This window comes from Zootoca vivipara, chromosome 7 (assembly GCF_965207765.1).
Source record: "Zootoca vivipara chromosome 7, rZooViv2.hap1.1, whole genome shotgun sequence".
NCBI classification, from domain to species: domain Eukaryota; kingdom Metazoa; phylum Chordata; class Lepidosauria; order Squamata; family Lacertidae; genus Zootoca; species Zootoca vivipara.
In genome coordinates this window covers 38,986,423-39,006,164 of record NC_142590.1, presented here as the reverse complement: position 1 = coordinate 39,006,164, position 19,742 = coordinate 38,986,423, and the positions used below count along the sequence as shown (strand labels likewise).

General features: G+C 42.5%; 1 protein-coding gene across 3 annotated transcripts; it reads right to left on the bottom strand.

Annotated features, from left to right (window-relative positions):
• Positions 1 to 5,672: 5,672 nt before the first annotated feature.
• CYB5RL (cytochrome b5 reductase like) lies at positions 5,673 to 19,736 on the bottom strand. Of its 3 annotated transcripts, none has more exons than XM_035122386.3 (7): positions 19,255 to 19,736; positions 16,673 to 16,852; positions 14,212 to 14,360; positions 12,388 to 12,475; positions 8,824 to 8,928; positions 7,487 to 7,690; positions 5,673 to 7,043 (listed from the first exon to the last, which is right to left on the bottom strand). In XM_035122386.3, the coding sequence occupies exons 2-7, from the start codon at positions 16,847 to 16,849 to the stop codon at positions 6,840 to 6,842; spliced, it is 927 nt and encodes a 308-aa protein (XP_034978277.3). In that variant the 5' UTR covers positions 16,850 to 16,852; positions 19,255 to 19,736; the 3' UTR covers positions 5,673 to 6,839. The 3 variants fall into 3 exon arrangements, with proteins under 3 accessions (XP_034978277.3, XP_034978278.3, XP_088530160.1); XM_035122387.3 differs by having other exon boundaries at positions 6,060 to 7,043; positions 16,677 to 16,852; positions 19,255 to 19,723; XM_088674034.1 differs by lacking the exon at positions 16,673 to 16,852 and having other exon boundaries at positions 6,060 to 7,043; positions 19,255 to 19,712.
• Positions 19,737 to 19,742: the final 6 nt, after the last annotated feature.

Sequence of the window (19,742 nt, the reverse complement as noted above, 5' to 3'; positions counted from 1 at the left end):
CCCCCAAACAGACATTTGTTTTTTTAAAGTATGTCATCTGGCATCATCCTTACAATTGTCTGGGAGATATCTAAAAGCTTAGAATAATCCGATGCACTGAGCACACTGTTTTTGATTAATACATGGAAGCAACTAACTAAAAGTGTAAAAGTCCCACTGATGAGTTTATCACTTGATAAGCGTATTAGAGCCTCCTGGTTTCTGGCCTTATCTATTACCGTAAAAGAACCTTTTAATGAGGGTGAAAGAGGAGAGCGCAAAATATGGTCTGAAGCTCAACATCAAAAAAACCAAGATCATGGCCACTGGTCCCATCACCTCCTGGCAAATAGAAGGGGAAGAAATGGAGGCAGTGAGAGATTTTACTTTCTTGGGCTCCTTGATCACTGCAGATGGTGACAGCAGTCACGAAATTAAAAGACGCCTGCTTCTTGGGAGAAAAGCAATGACAAACCTAGACAGCATCTTAAAAAGCAGAGACATCACCTTGCCGACAAAGGTCCGTATAGTTAAAGCTATGGTTTTCCCAGTAGTGATGTATGGAAGTGAGAGTTGGACCATAAAGAAGGCTGATCGCCGAAGAATTGATGCTTTTGAATTATGGTGCTGGAGGAGACTCTTGAGAGTCCCATGGACTGCAAGAAGATCAAACCTATCCATTCTTAAGGAAATCAGCCCTGAGTGCTCCCTGGAAGGACAGATCGTGAAGCTGAGGCTCCAATACTTTGGCCACCTCATGAGAAGAGAAGAATCCTTGGAAAAGACCCTGATGTTGGGAAAGATTGAGGGCACTAGGAGAAGGGGACGACAGAGGACAAGATGGTTGGACAGTGTTCTCGAAGCTACGAACATGAGTTTGACCAAACTGCGGGAGGCAGTGCAAGACAGGAGTGCCTGGCGTGCTCTGGTCCATGGGGTCACGAAGAGTCGGACACGACTAAACGACTAAACAACAACAACAACATTACCGTATATTGCCTCTGGCTTCTCTTTTTTTCAGATCACCTGTGGAGGGGCTGAGTGCTTGGCTGTGAATCTGAATCACAGCTGGTTTTCCCAACTCTCCCCCTTCCTAAGCCTTCTTTTGGCTTTTCTTCAGGCCAGATTCCACCTGTGATCCACTTGTAGTTTTCTCAACTAGCTCTCTCTCCAGAGTGACCCCAGCAATCCTCATCATTCTGTATCAGAGAATCACATCCCGCTTCTTAAACTTCTCACCATTGCTTTGACCTCTTTGCCCAGAAGCATATCTGTCAAGTTTTCCCTTTTCTCACGAGGAAACGTATTCAGCATGAGGGAATTTTCCTTTAAAAAAGGGAGAACTTGACAGCTACGCCCAGAAGGGTTTTAGGGTCTTTAATTGTTGCATGGAAAGCACAAATCCAGCAAGCATAGCTGCCAAGTTTTCCCTTTTCTCGCGAGGAAGCCTATTCAGCATTAGGGGAAATCCCTTAAAATAAGGGATAACTTGGCAGCTATGCCAGCAAGTGATCCTTTTCCAGGCACACAAATATACCCGCTAAATGTCTGCTAGTCACGCAGACATTAAAAAAACAACAGAGCTCTGCAAGAATATAAAGGTTGCTATGAAATCTAAGCATATGTTCCCCTACCTTCACTTCTTAGCAACCAAGTAGAAGAGCAGATGTATTCTCCTTAAGACCTGACATGGACAGCTTTTCACTCCAGTTTTCAAGTATTAGGTGAGCATATCTTCCATCTATCTGAAAAACATGGCCTGCTCCACATAGAAGGAACATACAGTGTGTGTGGGTTTCTGCAAGGAACAGGAAGCATGTGCAGGCTTCTGCAACTAGATGAGCTCACCTTCTCTCTATCTAGGAGGGTCAACAAATTCAAATTAAATTTAATTTCCTGCTGTAGAGGAACTGCAGGACTGTGCATTGTGAGGAGCACCAGTATAGTGGGGGCAATGGCCTTTCAGATAGACCCCCGCCAGCTGCCACTGTATGTACACACAGCATGTCTTTCATTGAAATAGGCTTTAATTCCAGTTCAAGACCTGTCATAGACCTGGCATAGCCAATGCAAGACAAGCCTGTCAAACAAAGCAGGGTTGTTACCCATCCCTGACTTTTGGGGTGCTTCCAGGTGGGATTTTAAAAAAAACTATTGAGCATTCATTTGTTTGCTGGGAGGTTAGATGACATTGCATCAAAGCAGGTGTTCTCTCTTAGGTTCCATTGCATTTTTGCATCATGTTCCTTATTGAAAAACATCTATTTTCTGGGGGGAAGTGGATTTGTTGCACAAGACCTTCTAGTCAAGGACGGTGACCAACATCATGGGAGGAGTGTTTCCAGCTACCCCAGCCTTTAGAACCCTTATAAGCTGCTGCAGGGGGAACTGCATGGGAGCAGCATTTCTAGGACCAAGGTGAAACTCTCAAGCTCCCTGGTTATTTCTAGTGTTGTTGATGTAATGTTGTTATATACAGCACAGAGAAGTTGCTTTTTTTGTATGCTATATTTGCTGTTATGTTGTCATTTTACTATTACTGCTCTTGCAATGGTTGATCTTGAGATGTTTTGCTGTTTGTTATAAGCTGCTTTGACCATGATTTTTTTCTGGAAAAGTATCATAGAACTGTAGAGTTGGGAGGGACCCTGAGAATCATCTAGTCCAACCACCTGCAATGCAGGAATCTCAGTTAAAGACTACATGAAAGATGACCATCCAACCTCTGCTTTAAAACCTGGAAGGAAGGAGAGTCCACCACCTCCCTAGGGAGTCCGTTCCACTGTCAAACAGCTCATACTGCCAGAAATTTATTCCTGATGTCTAGTTGGAATGTCCTTTCTTGTCACTTGAATTCATTGGTTCAGGTTCTAGCCTCCGGAGTGAGAGAAAACAAGCTTGCTTCATCTTCCATGTGACAGCCCTTTAGATATTTGAAGATGGCTATCATATCTCTTCTCAGTATCCTCTTTACCAGGCTAAAAACATACCCAACTCCCTCAGTGAGTCAACTACCAATGTGTCACCTGTATTTGCCTGGAGTGCAGGGTCTCAAAGAACCCCTAGTTACAGATTTCTGATTCACCTGCACAGGAAAGCTCAAGCATGAGAACCAAACAGGGAGTATTTACCAGCAGAATTTGCTCACGTCACTTATGAACCAGTAAAATATGTCATTCTCATCACAACCTTGAGTGATGAAATAAGACACATTTTAAGAAGTTTGCCCATCCACAGTATAAGCTAATTGTCAATGTTGTCATTGGCAGCAAAGACAGAGATGACACTACTGATACGGTGGTGATAAGCTAGTGTCTCCGGGGTCCCTGTTCAGACAAATTCACTTCCTTAACAGTATGGAAATCAAATACTCATTTTTGTTGTTTCAGTGCATGCCATATACTTTTGACTGACTGCTGAAAAAATTATACCTTTCATATCTTTCCCGTATGACTAAAAGAAGAAGAAGAAGAAGAAGCTTTTTAGGCATGTTTGACTAACTTATTAATAGTCCCATTCAGTTAAAAACATAATGGAAATGACACATCTAATTCTATGAATTTAAAGCTAAACGCAATCTTGTGTGTCAAAGAACTCAAGTCAGTATCGTTTCTTTGACAGTGAAATCTGAAACATGTTTACTCAGAAGTCAATCTAAATTCAGTGGGACTTACTCTCAAGCAGATGTATTTAGAATGGCAGTCTGAGTCATCAGAGAACAACTACTGCTATCTCACATATTATGTCATGCAAAAACACAACATTTGATGGACAAGTTTCTATTTCTTACAACAAAATCCTATAGTGTACCTAAATGCTTACCACTGCTTGTGCCAACACAAGCTAATTACTATCTACCCATTAAATCAACACAGGAGCAAAGTTGGAAGAATTATATGACATTCTCACAACAGAGTCCCAAACAACTGCTTGATGCCTCCATGAAGCATAACATTATACCGTACCAAGAAAACACCTCCAGTGCTTATGCAAGGAAAGAACTGGCAAGGATGGCTCTGAGCCTAACAAAAATATATATATGATGGAGATCTGTGATTGCATCTCCTGTCTCCTAAAACTTTAGCAATCAGCAACCACAGGGGATAGGGGATTTCAGTGATAATGACAATGTTCTTTTCCTTGTTAAATGTAGATGCATACATGTCACAGAATAATAGAATTGTAGAGTTGGAAGGGATCCTGAGGGTCATCTAGTCCAACCCCTTGCAATGCAGGAATCTCAACTAAAGCATCCATGGCAGGTGCCACCCAACCTCTGCTTAAAAACCTCCAAGGAAGGAGAGTCCACAGCCTCCGAAGGGAGTCCATTCCAATGTCTAACAGCTCTTCCTGTCAGAAAGTTTTTCCAGATGTTTAGTCGGAATCTCCTTTCTTGTAACTTGAAACCATTGGTTCGAGTCCTACCCTGTGGAGCAGGAGAAGACAACCTTGCTCCACCTTCCATGTGACAGCCGTTCAGATATTTGATAATAATTTTTATTAGTTTTCCATTACAACAGTCCAATGTTTAATGTTTGATGGATTTCTGTATTTTAGAATTTCTGTTTTGTTGGAAGCCGCCCAGAGTGGCTGGGGGAACCCGGCCAGATGGGCGGGGTATAAACAATATATTATTATTATTATTATTATTATTATTATTATTATTATTATTATTATTATCCAATAACAACCTCATTATAACAATGCCAAATTCTAATACAACTAATAATACCAATTACTGAGATGCCAAATTATACAATTTAGGTCCCGCCCCCTGCATGCTAGAATTAATGGTTTGATGCTTTCCTTTGTTTATATATTTCAATTACGCTCCTGGTCCAGATACCAAGCCCTTCAGATATTTGAAGATGGGTATCATATCTCCTCCCCGTCTCCTGTTTTCCAGGCCAAACATACCCAGCTCTTTCTAGTGTTCCTCGTGAGGCTTGGTTTCCATGTAAAGCATTTATCCCTGTATGTGTTTTCCTACATGTTTACTGAATGTGTGGAGAGGGAAATAGGCCCATTTCCTCACGCCACACCCTGTCCTATGTGCATTTAAATGAACACATAGAAAGGGCTGCTATGTAGGGCCCCTTTTTGCACTCAGCTGAAGGTGCAAGGGCTTAGGCTAGGGTATGCAGCCAGAAGGCTCTGTCCTGCTCCCGCCTCATACATTCACTGAACACTTGAGTAGGGATTTAGTTAACAGGCTACAACCATTAAGTGACTGTTTTGCACTAGCACAAGGAGAGTAAGATACCATCCTGTCCTGCTCAAGCAGTCTCGCCAGAGGATAGAGTCAGGTTGTATGATTCAAGTTCTTCATGTGAACAGAGAAATAAAGAGGAGCAATTGATTATCTTGATTCTTACCATATTATTCCCCAAAGATTCAGGACTGTCTATTTGGAAAGAATCATAGTGACATAGTTAAAGCGTTACATTTTTCTATATATGGTGGAACCTCTCCCTATTCTCCCACCTTCAGATACTACTAATTCAGTTTTGAGTTCACTCATCTCTCTTGTGACTCCACATTAGTGTAACCTTATGGAAATGATATCCTCTTTTATCTGCTGTCTGATTACTCAAATGTTTTCTGTGCTCCTGAGGCTATTTAGATAAATTGAATTGCACAGTATATGAAGACATTTTTACATATTATGGAAGCATTTTAAATGCCACAAGAAATGACGGAAGTAGTGTGCTATATTTCTGAGCAGTGTGTAGATTGGTCATGATTTTTAACATGAACAGCTTTCGGTAGCTCATTTGACTATAAATTCTTTACAGGCTAAAACGTAGCCACAAATACATACATTATGTACACATATGAACATAAAACTGCATGGTACTGAGGCAGACCATTGTTCCTCCTTTTAAGAGAAGATGCCAGAGACTGGTGTTGGGAACTTGTGTATGCAGAGCATGTAGCTACCACCAAGCTATGACCCCTCCCTATGCTGGAAGCAAAGCTTTGTAGATGTATTCATTTTTCAGTTCTGTGCTGAGAAAAGTAGAACATCATGGGGTATTTTCCCCTCAAAGAGGCTTCTATGACTAACAACACAAACCCAATGCAATTTTCCATTATGTGTATTAATTAGATCAGGCTAAGGTTTCCGGTTTCCTCGGTCTACAGATCAATATCCTCCCAGCTCTGAAATAGATCAAATTTAAGCCTTTTGTTATAAAGTGAAGTTGAAGCTCTCTCTTTTTTTTTGTTCCTTATTGTACTGCAGATTCTGCCCTCTGAACTTGAATGGTGGGCCGTGGAGTCTGGCCACAGGTTCAGCCAAATGCTATTGCTCTCAATGGGACTTAAATATGACAAGTCTCTTGCTGGACTGTGCCTAGGGCACCTGGGCATCTAGGGATGGGCAATCGGGATTCAGCTTCAGTGTATTGGTTCATATCCAGCCCATCACTTCTTCTAAGTGCGAGTCCTGAAGTGCTCTCCGGATTCAGATGGAACAAAGATAGAGCTGGGCATCACCTGCATACTGATAACATCTCTCTCCAAATCTCCTGATGACAGCTCTCAGCAGCTTCAAATAGATGTAAAATGCCACGGGGAACAAGATGGAGCTCTGTGGGGTGCCACAGGACAATTCCCATGGTGCTGAGCCATAGCTTCCCCATAATTACTTTCTGGAAACAGTCAAGAATAACTGGCTGCAAGTGGAACCAGGCTGTGGTATCTGCTCATTCATGGGATTGTTTAGCCAACTCTTAGGACACAGAAGGCATAAATTTGGATGGATCGGCACAGCTAAACTTTTTCTTAAAAAAATCCAATCTCACCAAAGACAGATTAAGGTTATTCGTAGCAAAGATACCTTGTTTGTTTAAAGTCCGTTAAAATATAAAATAACAATCTTCTTTAAGACCAATGGCTTTCAAAGATCTCTCCATCTCTTCACTAAATGTCACAGAGCCGCATATCAATATGTAAGGTTGTCTTCTGCATGTCTTCACCATACTATTAATCACGTCCTCGTTTATTCGACCAAGGTGTGTATTTTTTTGAAAGCTCCAAGGCAGATTTTCGAGTGAGTGTTCCTGAAGAGGCAAAAGTGTAAGACACTTTAAAATCATCTCAGAGAAACATACGGCCAATACTAAATTAGCCTTGAGCTATATTAATCCCGTTTTTCACTCCTGGGTGGAAAGAGAAGAGGTGGGATGTAGCCTTCTGTACAAAGATAAGAGTCACATCCATTGTTCTGCCTGCTTTCACTCCGGATCCACTCAGCCCAGGTATGTGGCCCCTGGAACACTGTATATGAGGGGATGCAGCTCTTGGGCTGCAAAAGGCTCTACACGCAAACATGGGCTTTACTACCTAGCTATGGTCCTTTTCCCAGCTAGGAAGGCTAGACATTACAAGGTTTTCAGTGCAGGACTGAACCACTTGCAACACATATAGCAGGTTCATGCATCAACTGAGGGGAAGGTTGTCACACTGTCCCATGAGAAGGAAAAACTGCCTATCAGAATATTACCTGGCTTAATACATAAAATGCCCTTATGTTCCAGAATCGAGATTGCTCTTGAAGAAGAGGCTTCATGTAGATATTTTCAAAGTTCCTGAAGCAGCCCACTAGAGTTACAAATGTTTCATCATCCTCATTCTCTGTTATGTACTGAAGAATAGGAAGCATTGGTGCTAGACCAGTACCAGAAGCAAGCATGAGAAGTTCTCCATACTGAAAATGAAGCAGAAGATGCCAAATACATCTGAGTCACTGGAAGTGGAAAAAACACTGCAACAGAAACTGAATTTCAGTGCCAATTCATCATTTCATCCTATAAAAAAAAGTGTGAACATTGCGTAACTCGGGTATTATTCTTTTCTCCTTTGGATATCGGGTCCACTGGGATCAACTGAGATAGCTTTACTTGGCAATAAGTCCCAATGAACTTTTTGAATAGACATGAGCTTGTTCCAGAAAGTGCATGTCATGCTAAATCACGGTCAGTATTGAAATTCAGATGAGAAGGAAGCTTCAAGAGGGAATGAAACAAACATGGTAGGAGGACAGTGCTCAGAAAGGACTCAGACTTCACAATTTATCTTTTCTGTCTCTTGAGGTTTGCAATATTAACAGGACAATTCTATGTATATTTACTTGGATGGAATTCTATTTTGTTCTATTTAGGATTACAACCATAATTATCAAATATAAAAGAAAATTATACTAAATCTGACTCGACTGCTATTCTTGATCATCTGCAAATAAATTGCATCCTACACAGATCCATGTCAAAGCTCTGAAGCACTGTGTTGAAAATCTGAAGAACCCTACCCTGCTCCTTAAACCCTAATGGTTACCCCCTCATTTCCTGAAACCAAAAATAGGAAACCAACTATTTGGCATTTGACTACTTATAACAATGGCCTTACATCAGATTGTATCTCATTGTCCATTTTATTTTATATTACATTTTTAGATATTACAGTGGTACCTCGACTTACAAACGACTCGACAACCGAATTTTTCGACTTACAAATTGGGGTAATAGCCGCACGCTTACGAATGTCTCGACATCCGAAAGGAAACCACGGCAGTTTTAGATAGGGATTTTTCGACTTACGAATTTTTAGATAGGGTTGCTTCGACTTACGAATTTTTCCGTTTCCAATGCATGCCTATGGGAAATTGCGTTTCCAATGGCGTTTTTCGACTTACGAATTTTTTGACCTATGAAGGTGCCTTCGGAACGGATTAAATTTGTAAGTCAAGGCACCACAGTATGTTGTTAACTCCCCTGTGATTGCTATGTAGTGAAGGGGTTGGGGGTGTTGTGCGTTTCTGTGTAAGTATATATATGGCTTTACTTGATTGGCTGAATAAGGAAAACCTCCAAATGGTCCTCTCCAACAAACCGAATCTCCTTCTTTCCAGGATTTTACATATTGTGACATGAGTCCATCTTCATAGCACTTGTAAGGGAAGCACAAAACAAACAAACAAACAAACAATATTTTTGAGAGGAAAAACCTCATGTTTATATTCTACAAGTAAAATTTCATAAACTAGAACAAAAAGTCTTCTGTGCATTTTTTAAAAAATCGCTTAAAATATATATTAAAGGTCTAGCACAAAGAGATTTAAATTAATCTGGGACATGAGTTATGTCTCTAGCATTAGTATTTGTTAATTTGCTCAAGTGTATGCAAAATAAAGATTGTCTATTGCTTGTATTGTAATTGTGCTGACTAAGCTGGGTGGCAGATAAAACCACTCAGGTATTTAAAAACCTGCTCTGACTGCAAATAGCCTTTGCACCCGATACTGACTAACAGATACACAAAATAGCACCTAACACATGCAATCATTTATTCATTGTGGAACTCTGTGCATTTATAGGAAAAATGGAGCTTTCTGAGTAGTAAAATTCAAGTGCACAATGCCCCTTCGGTCATTTGTTCCAGGACTTGTATATTCTGCCTTTTTAATGCTTCCTTCATCTATGATTTTAGAGTGAAAGTAATTCAAGCTAAGACAATGTATCACACAAAAATATGATCACAGCACCAGGCCTTATGCTTTCTCTACAATAATGACTGTAAAAAGCAACTGCATCAAGGAAAGAACTGAGTTGGCTCAGTCAGTAGAGCATGAGACTCTTAATCTCAGGGTCAGGGGTTCAAGCCCCACACAAAAGATTCCTGCGTTGAAGGGGGTTGGACCAGATGACCCTTGTTGTCCCTTCCAGCTCTACAATTCTATGATTCTAAGAAGAGAGATAGCTATGCTTAAGGTGGCCAGCTTTACACAGACTCTGCTCCTATGCCTCTGGCATGACACACAGAAAAAAAATTCCCCAGAGGGAGAGTCTATTGCAGCAAAACCAACAAAGTGTGTTGCAGCACCTTAAAGACTTAAGAATTTATTATGGCATAAGATTTCATGGATTAAAGTCAACTTCATCCACTGCAGTGGACTCTAGTCCATGAAAGCTTATGCCACAATATATATATGTTAGCCTTCTAGGTGGTGGTCTTTGTTGGTTTTACAATTGCCATTTAGTAGATGGAGCTTTTCTTATCACGTATCTTCATCTCAGAAGACATTGCTGATAAATGTCTGCATGCTAGGCTGCTCTTAAAACTTAGTTTAGGAGCTGTGGCAGGGTGGAGTTGCTGGTATACCTCTAGCCACAGTGAGAAGAAGGCAGAAGAGGATGTTAAATTCAAGGTGTGGAGAGAGAGAAGACTATGTTTCCCATTTGGTGAGAGATTGGTTGCAGGAGACAGAATGTATTTAGAACTGAATAGGTTCTTTCCTCGTTCTAATGGGGAAATGGCCAAACTGGTTTATAATGAATTCTTGTAAACAGAAGAGCAGGAGAAACTCCTGAAGAGAAAACCTCAATGCCAGGTTTTACACCAAAAAACACCATAACATTATAGAATCACTCAAAGGGAGGGTTAAGCGCAGAAAATCGCCACTCACTTGCACTTAACTGTAGTATCACGAATGCAGTGCCATAATCATGGGACACAGGGGTGTCTGAACAGCACTTGGATTGCATAGTAATAATAATAATATAGTACTTCCAAAAATTGCCTGAATAGTGAGAAATACACTACAATCTACAAAGCCAAGTTATACAAATGGGTGCTTTACGATGGGTGTTCCATCTCTTTTGTGACTGCCAGAGAATAACTATGGTTCCTTTTGGGATGAAAGGTTCTATATAAAGGGAAGGTGTTATTACAATCATTACTACTATTATTGAAATGCAAAACTTGTGTGTAATAAGCAAGTATATATAAAATTTCACAGTCAGCCTATAAAGGCAACCTATTAATGCAGCTCAAATGTAGCATTTCCCCCTCCAATTGCCACAATAATGGTGAAATGATCCACCCACAAGTGTCTTATAAAAGCTATACACACCTCAAAAGGAGTATAATTCATGCTCAAACTATCATGCAATCAATGATAAAACCCTGAAAAGCACACACTCCTGGAGGGTGAGCAGAGGGCAAATTAATGGGTCCCTGTGACCTGCCTGGAAGATCTAGTGCTTGAGGTTTGAGATTTACAGTGAAATCTATCTTCCCCCGAGAAGGTGTAAAGACAGATTGAAAAGATAGACATGATTTTGATATTCCTAGGCTCATAATTATTTATGTTTGCACTGATCCTTGTTAGGCTTAGCCAACATTCCTTCTGAACATAAGGACTCAAAAGCTGCAATCAATAAATCTCTTAATCCCATAGAGAAATCATTGAATTTACTCAGGAGAATTGCCTTATGCAGTGATTGACACTGATCCTAAAAACATTACAGCTGTCTTGCAGCATGGAATGGCAGGTACTGTAGTTACTACAGTTTCCTGCTGTGGTCATTCTGGCTACACTGTCTGTAACATACCATAGCAATGTAACAGATGACTACTAATATAGGCACAAAGATGGATCCTATATAGATGGCTCCATATTGTCCAAAATGACTTTATGATTGTGCACAGATAAGCCATCCCCTAACCCTTTTACTCCCCCACCTCATCTCTTGGGGTACAAATAAGAGGCAGCATCACAAAACCCTTCACAATGACAAAATGCTGCAGCCTAACATGCACCAAGTAGATGCCCTTCTCTAAGAACAACTTGGCTTAACCATGAAGTAAAGCCTGTTGAGCTGTCAACTTGTTTGACTTGGGTGCAGTCCAGACCTACGACAGAATGACGGGGTTAAATGGACAGAAACAATTCAGATGGGAGGTAGGGTGGGAACGCATTTTAAGATTCTCCCTTGCGTTGGGAGCTCACTGCATGTAGAAAACTATGGATTAGGGAAAGTTATATTTATTTATAGGGGGGGGGACCCTTGCGTTCTGCTTTCCCCTTCAGAAATGGAATTGCTCCAAGATGTTAACAAGGTGTAAACAGCCACAGAAATAATAACAACAGTAAAATAACATGTCATTAAAACAAATACCAAAACCAACTAGGTTGGTCTAAACACAGCGTCATGAAACAGGGAGGCACGGAGAGCCAGAGCTAACAATACATAAACAAAATTAAGCAACAGCAGAACCAAAGCATCGTGGTGCTGTTGTTTCTCTAAAAAAAGGAATGACCCTCAAAAGGCAGTGCTACATGTAGTACATGCCATTTTTTTACTTGGAGGAAGTTTCTGAAATGGTACTACCCAGAATCGTGTCACCCCAGTCTACCACCTCATCTCGCTGCATGAGTAGCCCCGTCTTTACTTCAGAGTGAGGGGAAGGGGGCAGGATTCCACATATTGATTAGGACTAACAAGCCAAATCTTTGACTGCAGGCCTCTAGTTATTAAAGTACAAAGCTAAGCACTCATCTGGCCTAGAAGATGACATGATTCCTACGTCAAGCTGTTAATCTATAGAACAAAGGCCGCTATTTACCTTTATTAAAACTTCAAAGTACCCTTCAGCATTCACAGGAGTAATTGGAGTATAGGCTCTCTGAACCTCCAAACCATTCACTAGTCCTCTGAGGAAGGAAAAAAGAGAGAGAGAGAGAAAGAAAGATAGGGGAAGGGAACCCTGATCTGAATCCCTTACAATTCCTGTCAGCAAAGTACTTCTCTCTCAGCAAAGGCTGCTGCCTGAAAAGCACTGCAGGTATCCTTCCTCCTTCCCCATGGGCTGTCCTTTGCCAAGCCAGACAATAGATCATTCCCTCCCATTTTGCAGTGAAATCACAGAGATTCAAGGCATTGAAATAACCTCAGATTTCTATGTCACACACCTCCCTTAACAATCCTTCCCTTTCCCGGGGCCAGATGAGCTACACGGCCAGCCTAGCTATTTTGTGCAATATAGCTGTGTTGCTCACAAAGTAAGGAAATTATAGAACTAAACTAAGGGTGTGTGTGTGTGTTATAAATGGCTTTGGACAGATAGTGAATACAAGGAAATAATATTAACAAACAACATCCCACACTAATAAAATTTTGAATTTTGGAGTGCTCCCAACTAAATGTGCAGAAAGGATAACTGAAACAATCGTGCAAAAATCATCCCTACATGTGTTGCAAAGAGCCCAGAATGAACCATGCTCCTGTCGTGGTGCTGGCAACTTCACCCAGTTTATAGAAACTGACTTAATCACAGTCATCTTAAAAGTCCAAAAATGACTTGGGAAGCAATGTACCTCTTGGCTTCCACTGCCAATCAATTCACATCAACAACAGACAACTTTTCAATTCAGAATAGTCAATTCTATTATCCTTAATGAAGCTTTGTGAGACATCTAGCTGTTACAGTAATGTGGAGTATATATAGTGAACTCCAACAGCAGCTTTATTAATCTGTTTTCAGTGGTCCTGGTCAGGCCTTTCAGTTAGATGCTCAGTGTGCTATTATGGTCCTCCCACAAATGGGAGGGGGGAAGTCCAGGAGATTCTTTGGAATCTTGTTTTTATGTTGTATGTTGGATATGTGATTGCAAAATTTTAATCTGAAAAACCAAATAAATAAATTTGAAAAAAGAAAAGATATTATGGCCAGGGTGTTGGTGCTGGACCACAGAATCTGGAGACTGCACCATCACTCAGTTATAAGGTTCACTTGGGCAACTTTGATCAGTCACTCTAACTTATTTCACAAAGTTACTGGGAGGGCAAAATGTTCCCAACATACCTTAGAGCAGGCACGGCTAAACTCGGCCTTCCAGAGGTTTTGGGACTACAACTCCCATCATCCCTAGCTAACAGGACCAGTGGTCAGGGATGATGGGAATTGTAGTACCAAAACATCTGGAGAGCCGAGTTTGGCCATGCCTGCCTTAGAGGAAGGGTGGGATACAAAGGTAACTCAGAACATAAATAATATGAAAGGTGGCTCTGTACTGCAATGTGCATAACTTCCTGGGGGGGGGGGTTAATATACTGTATTGTCCCTATGTGTTGGTACCTGACGATCATTCCAATACACATTTGCTTTTCACCTTTTCCCTTTCTGTAAATTGGCTTTCTTACCCACACTACATTTTTCTGCCTCCAATACAACTAAAATGGAAGGAAAAGCAAGTGTAGGGTAGCATATACCATAAAATTAACAAGGTTAATAAGCTCAGTGAGCTCACAAGTTCTTTCAACAGAGCCAATCTGGGAGCACAGAAATTATGATTTACTTGGCATGGAATCTTTGTAGCTCAACAACAACAACAAAAAGCAAGTTAAATCACATACTGCGGTCTGTTTAACTAGAGACTTAGTACAGTACCTTAGCACAATATGTTGTCCCAAACTCAACCCTAGGCTGCTATTTCCAGGCAATTCAAATTTATACTGGTAGGTGTCCTCTGTCAGCTGATCCATAGAGCTTATGATGAAAGCCGTAAACGTTTCTGGAGTTAGTTCTGAATTACTACACTGCAAGAGCAACAATAAATAATTACAAGGTTAAGCAATGCCACCCTCTTTTCTTTTTTTAAAAAAATGTGAGCGAATTCTGCCATGGTGAAACATGTTACTGCAACACACACACACAAATTTTAAAGACTGAATACATCTGGTCTCATTAAAGGGTTAATTCAGTAAGTAATTATTTGTTAAGTCCCATTTTAATCTGCTTGCATTTTTTACAATTATGACCATAACAATATACAGTATTTGCTGATAATGATTTTGGAAGGCGAGAAACTAAAGGTGTCACAGAAATTGTAATAGCACTCCCAAAAGATGATGGAAGGCAAACTAGGAGGTAATTTTCTACCTATCTCAAGGAATGGATGGGCATTCCTCCTTAGTTTGCAGTCCCTCTCAAAAGCAATTTCTTATTTTTCTCTAGACCTCCCACTAGGGTTGCAGTCTTTCTTCCTTTGCAAAACTCCAGCGCTTTTAACAGCTCCATGTCTGCAAGAATTACATGAGCAAAGCTTCTCACAGTACGAAGATCCAGTGAAGAGAATAGCTTATTCGGGCCTCCAGGCAATCTTTAGAAGCAAATTTTGCATTACCAATTTGTTCAAGACATGTTTTATCTGTTTCAGGGCACACGAGCCATTCATTCTGTGGCCCCTGAATTTGATTGAAGTCTCAAGACTTCAGACTTGGAACAAGTGAATATTAAAGAAAAGAACCTCTGAGCATGTGCCTCAGCCTTAGCCCTGGCACATCAAAATGGCTTCCAGGCCAAGGAAAAGGGCTTCTAAGCAGGCTTGAACCCTAATATCTATCATTTCAAATAAAAAAAATCATTTCTTTTTGTATGTTCATTTCCTTGTTCTCGTTTTCTCAGTATACATTTCACAACCTCTGGTTGCGAACAGGATCCGTTCCGGAGCCCCGTTCGCAACGTGAAAAGCCCACAACCTGAAGCGCCATATCTGTGCAGGTGTGTGACGTGATTTGGCGCTTGTGCATATGCACAAAGCATGATTTAGTGCTACTACGCATGCCCGAGTGGCAAAAACCGGAAGTAACCCTTTCCTGTACTTCCGGGCTGCCGCTGGACGCAACCTGAAAAAACATAACATGAAGCAAACGTAACATGAGGTATGACTGTATGCGTTTTTAATCTGAAGTAGGACCCATTGCGTTCAATGGGGCTTAGTCTCAATGGGATCGGAACCTCAGTTCCTAGCATCCTTTCTCAGGTATTACTCCAATAAGCAACATCATATTCTAAAGAGATTTGTGCTTGCCCTCATTTGTTGGGAGCTTGAGGGGCGTTAATAGAATTGGAGAAAGCCAGGTGGCACAATGGGATAAAACGGAATTATGGGCAAGTTGTGATGTTCCTCAAATATGAGAGATGCTAGAAAGGAATTTATTCTCCTACATGAATTACTATATATTTTCTTGCATTTAAAATGTAATGATAATTAAGCTTACATATTTTACTGCTTTTTATTGGCTCAAAAATACTTGCAAGATTTATTGGGAAGACAATATGGCAGCAAACTACAATTACAAATATTAAAGAAGTGGGAAATTTGATGTGTTATAAAACCTTTTTCTAATAATTCTGCATTCAAGATGCTAGCAGGAGAGAAACAAGTCAAAGACATAAACTTTTTGAAACATACTTATATTAAACTTCTAATTCAGGGGTCCCCAGACTTTCTGCGCGGCGGGCCGGTGTCCGCCGCGCCGACCGCGCGGTGGGCCGGAGGGCAGGGGAGTGCGCGCGCAGCGGGCCGGAGGGCGGGGGAGTGCGCACGCATGCGCACACGGGCGGGAAAAAATCGCCAAAAATCGCTTGTGCGCATGCGTATGGGCCTCCCCCGACCCGGAAGTGCACCAGAAATGACCTCTTCCGGGTCGGGAGAGGCCCATACGCATGCGCACAAAGGATTTTCGGCGATTTTTTGCCGATTTTTTAGATCGTCGCTGCACCGCGCGCCGTGAGAGCGGGCGGCGGCAGCGGGCGGCGGGAGTCGTCGCGGGCCAGATTGGAAGGCCGATTGGGCCGCATCCGGCTCGGGGGCCGTAGTTTGGGGACCCCTGTTCTAATTAGATATAAAAAGGACAAAATACTGTTTTGGAAAGTAACCATGTCTTCTCAGAAATAAGGGATACTGAATTCAGTGGGGCTTACTCCCAGGTGTGTGGGGTTAGGACTGCAGCCTAGATATACCTGAACGTACAGTAGATCAATTTGAAATCAATGGGATCTATTTACAAGGGGGGGGGGAAATTAGGACCCAGATGAAATATTAACATAATTTTAAGATTTCTACTTGCTGTTTCTTCCTTGTCAGGAGGCTTCTGTCTTGTTTTGCCTTGGCCTTTTCCCATTGCTCCAGCTGTTCCTGGTACGTGTCATAGACACAGGGTTTGCAGCCACTACCACAGCACTGGAATGGCAACGGCTCTTTGGGCTTGAGAGACAGCCACTCATCTTCACTATCCTCCATTGTCTAGAAAATATAACACTCAGTTTCAAACCGTTGGATGGAGATGATCTGTCCCTACCACAACCAACATGTATTTTAGCACATGACAGCTGAATTCCTTGCTTGGAAGCATTTCATTTTTTATTGATAATGTTAATACCGTATTACTTGCAAACCTCTTAAGACATTTTGTTACAACTAAGTGGTAAATAAAATTGTTAAATATAACACATATCCGTTTTTAATATATATGTTTGGAATATTGTCATTTTAAAGTTTTGGTATGTTAGCATTTGTTATTTTGCTTCAGGATTTTTTAATGGGACATGATATACACATGTAATCCACTGTAACCTTCTACAGCAACATACTGCGTTTTGGATTGATGGTGCAAGTCCTACCCCTCAGAAACTGATTAAACAGGTCATTTTTCCGCCTTCCAACTCTCTACAGAAGCAAAGGCGTCAAAGAGAATGTAAAATCTGTTGTCTCAACAGGGAAAATGTGGAGGCTGTGGATCCTGTCCCCAGTATGTTTTAGGAGCTAAACCTCTGCAAACCTGATCAGAGTTCAGTATGTCATCATTTCGTATAATGTAGTTGTTTTTGGAAAAACTACCCTGCTGGACTCTTCTAAAGTTACATAATCAGGGGAGGCTGACAGTTTTACATGTACACATTTACGTAAAAAAAAATCCAATCTGGATGCATTCACAAATTAACGAAGAGCTGGAGATGTTTATGCACCTTGCCTTACTGGTACCTCAAAATGAGTACAGTAATGGCCACCAACCTGGATGGCTTTACAAAGAGGTTTAGACAAACTCATGGAGGATAGGACTATTGATTGCCACTAATCCTGATGGCTGTGTTCTACCTCCAGTATCATAGGCCGCATATCTCCAAATAGCACTTGCTGGGAAACATGAGCAAGAGGTATTGTGGCACTCGTGTCCTTTCCAAAAACATTTGACTGGCCACTGTGAGAACAGGAGGCTGAACTTCATTTCATCCAGTTCTTAACATCAAAATGTACAGGCCAGGAGGATTCTGGGAGTCGTATTAAGCACCATTAACAATATATGCCAACTCCAACTTCCCATATTCTCCAGGGGCAGTCTTGATAAATTACATCCTTGATCAATTACAGTCCATATTAACATTATCAGCTTTTTAAACAAAAAGGCAGGAAATGGATAGAATCAATTAATATTTTCGTTAGCACATATACGCAAGGCAGCCATTCTTGAGATTTCTAGTTAGAATGTTAATGATAGGGAGGGACAAGAGCTGTTTGCAAGTGATCCCAAGTTCAGCCCCTGGCATTTACAGGTAAGCTGAGAAAGTCTCTTGTTTGAAACACTGGAGAGATGCTCAGTGCAAAAAAATATTGTGCTAGATCAGGGGTCCCCAAACTACGGCCCCCGAGCCGGATGCGGCCCAATCGGCCTTCCAATCTGGCCCGCGACGACTCCCGCCGCCCGCTGCCGCCGCCCGCTCTCACGGCGCGCGGTGCAGCGACGATCTAAAAAATCGGCAAAAAATCGCCGAAAATCCTTTGTGCGCATGCGTATGGGCCTCTCCCGACCCGGAAGAGGTCATTTCTGGTGCACTTCCGGGTCGGGGGAGGCCCATACGCATGCGCACAAGCGATTTTTGGCGATTTTTTCCCGCCCGTGTGCGCATGCGCGCGCACTCCCCCGCCCTCCGGCCCACCGCGCGCGCACTCCCCTGCCCTCCGGCCCACCGCGCGGTCGGCGCGGCGGACACCGGCCCGCCGCGCAGAAAGTCTGGGGACCCCTGTGCTAGATGGACCAACGGTTCCAACTTGTACGGCAGGTTTCTATGTTCAGTTTTCCACTAAGCAGTGCTGGGAGGGTTCCATTTGACCAGTTCCATTAATGCTGCAGACATCAATGACTATGGCACATCAGGAACAGGAAGTTGTGTGGTTTTGACTATAGCTTAAATTCAGGTCCACACTCCTGCCTACTTTCCTGTGTTGTGCTGCTGCCTCTGCCCTTGCTTGGTAGCTCAGAGGCAAAACTACCTAAAGGCGTGTGGCGTGGGATGGCTATGTATAAGGTAACGTGACCAGGAAGGGACACCCAGGTTCAAATCCCTGCTTATTCACAAAGCTCACTGGGTGATCTTGGCCCCATCACCCTCCCTGCCACCTACCTTACAGGGCTGTTGTGAGGAGACCATGGCTGTTAGGAGCATATTATATATGCTCCAGTGCTCCTTGATCACTGGAATGTGTAGCATTTATTTATTTATTTATTCAAAGTGTCCCCGGATTCATTGGGAAAAAAATCTGGTAACCTTATAAGGAAGCTGCTCTACACCAAGCTGGGCCATTGGGGGGCCACCAAGCTCAGCCCCTGCTGCTGCCACCCTCCAGCGCTTCCAGCAGCGATGCCCTACCTGGAGATGGGAAGGAGTGAAACCAAGACCTTTCGCATGCAAAACGTGAGAACTGCTGCGGGGACTGTCGAAGGTGCTTTAATCGCAGCAGAGCAAGGTGGCGGTGGTGGTTGTAGTTGTTATGGCGGTTAAATGAGGACGCGGGAGAAGCATGCACACCGCCCGGAGCTGGTGGGCTCTAAGTGCAACAAGCGCCGTGCAATCGCAATGCCCCTCCGTTGCGAAAGCGGCGCGTCCCCTGGAGAAAAGGGTAGGATTAGTCGCCACGTTGCGAGGGGAGACGCTGTTCTTCTGCCCTTGAGGGAACTGGAGGCGCTTCCACCGGCTGCATCATGCGCAGGGAGAGCCACCGCCGGTCCTCTCGACGGCGAACCCCCGGCCCGCTTCCTTCCCACGCCGGGCCCAGACGAGCGCCGAGTTTGCGCGGTGGGGAAGCGGTCAGCTGTCAATCACAACATAGCCCCGCCCCTCTACCCGGCATGCCCTTC

Coding starts and splice junctions, on each gene's coding strand:
- CYB5RL (XM_035122386.3), bottom strand. CDS start 16,849: ATGGAGGATAGTGAAGATGAGTGGCTGTCTCTCAAGCCCAAAGAGCCG. Junction 7,691..8,823: donor TTCCTTATTCAGCCAATCAA/GTAAAGCCATAT, acceptor CTTCATTTTCAG/TATGGAGAACTTCTCATGCT. Junction 7,044..7,486: donor CATTTTATGTATTAAGCCAG/GTAATATTCTGA, acceptor TTGCCTCTTCAG/GAACACTCACTCGAAAATCT.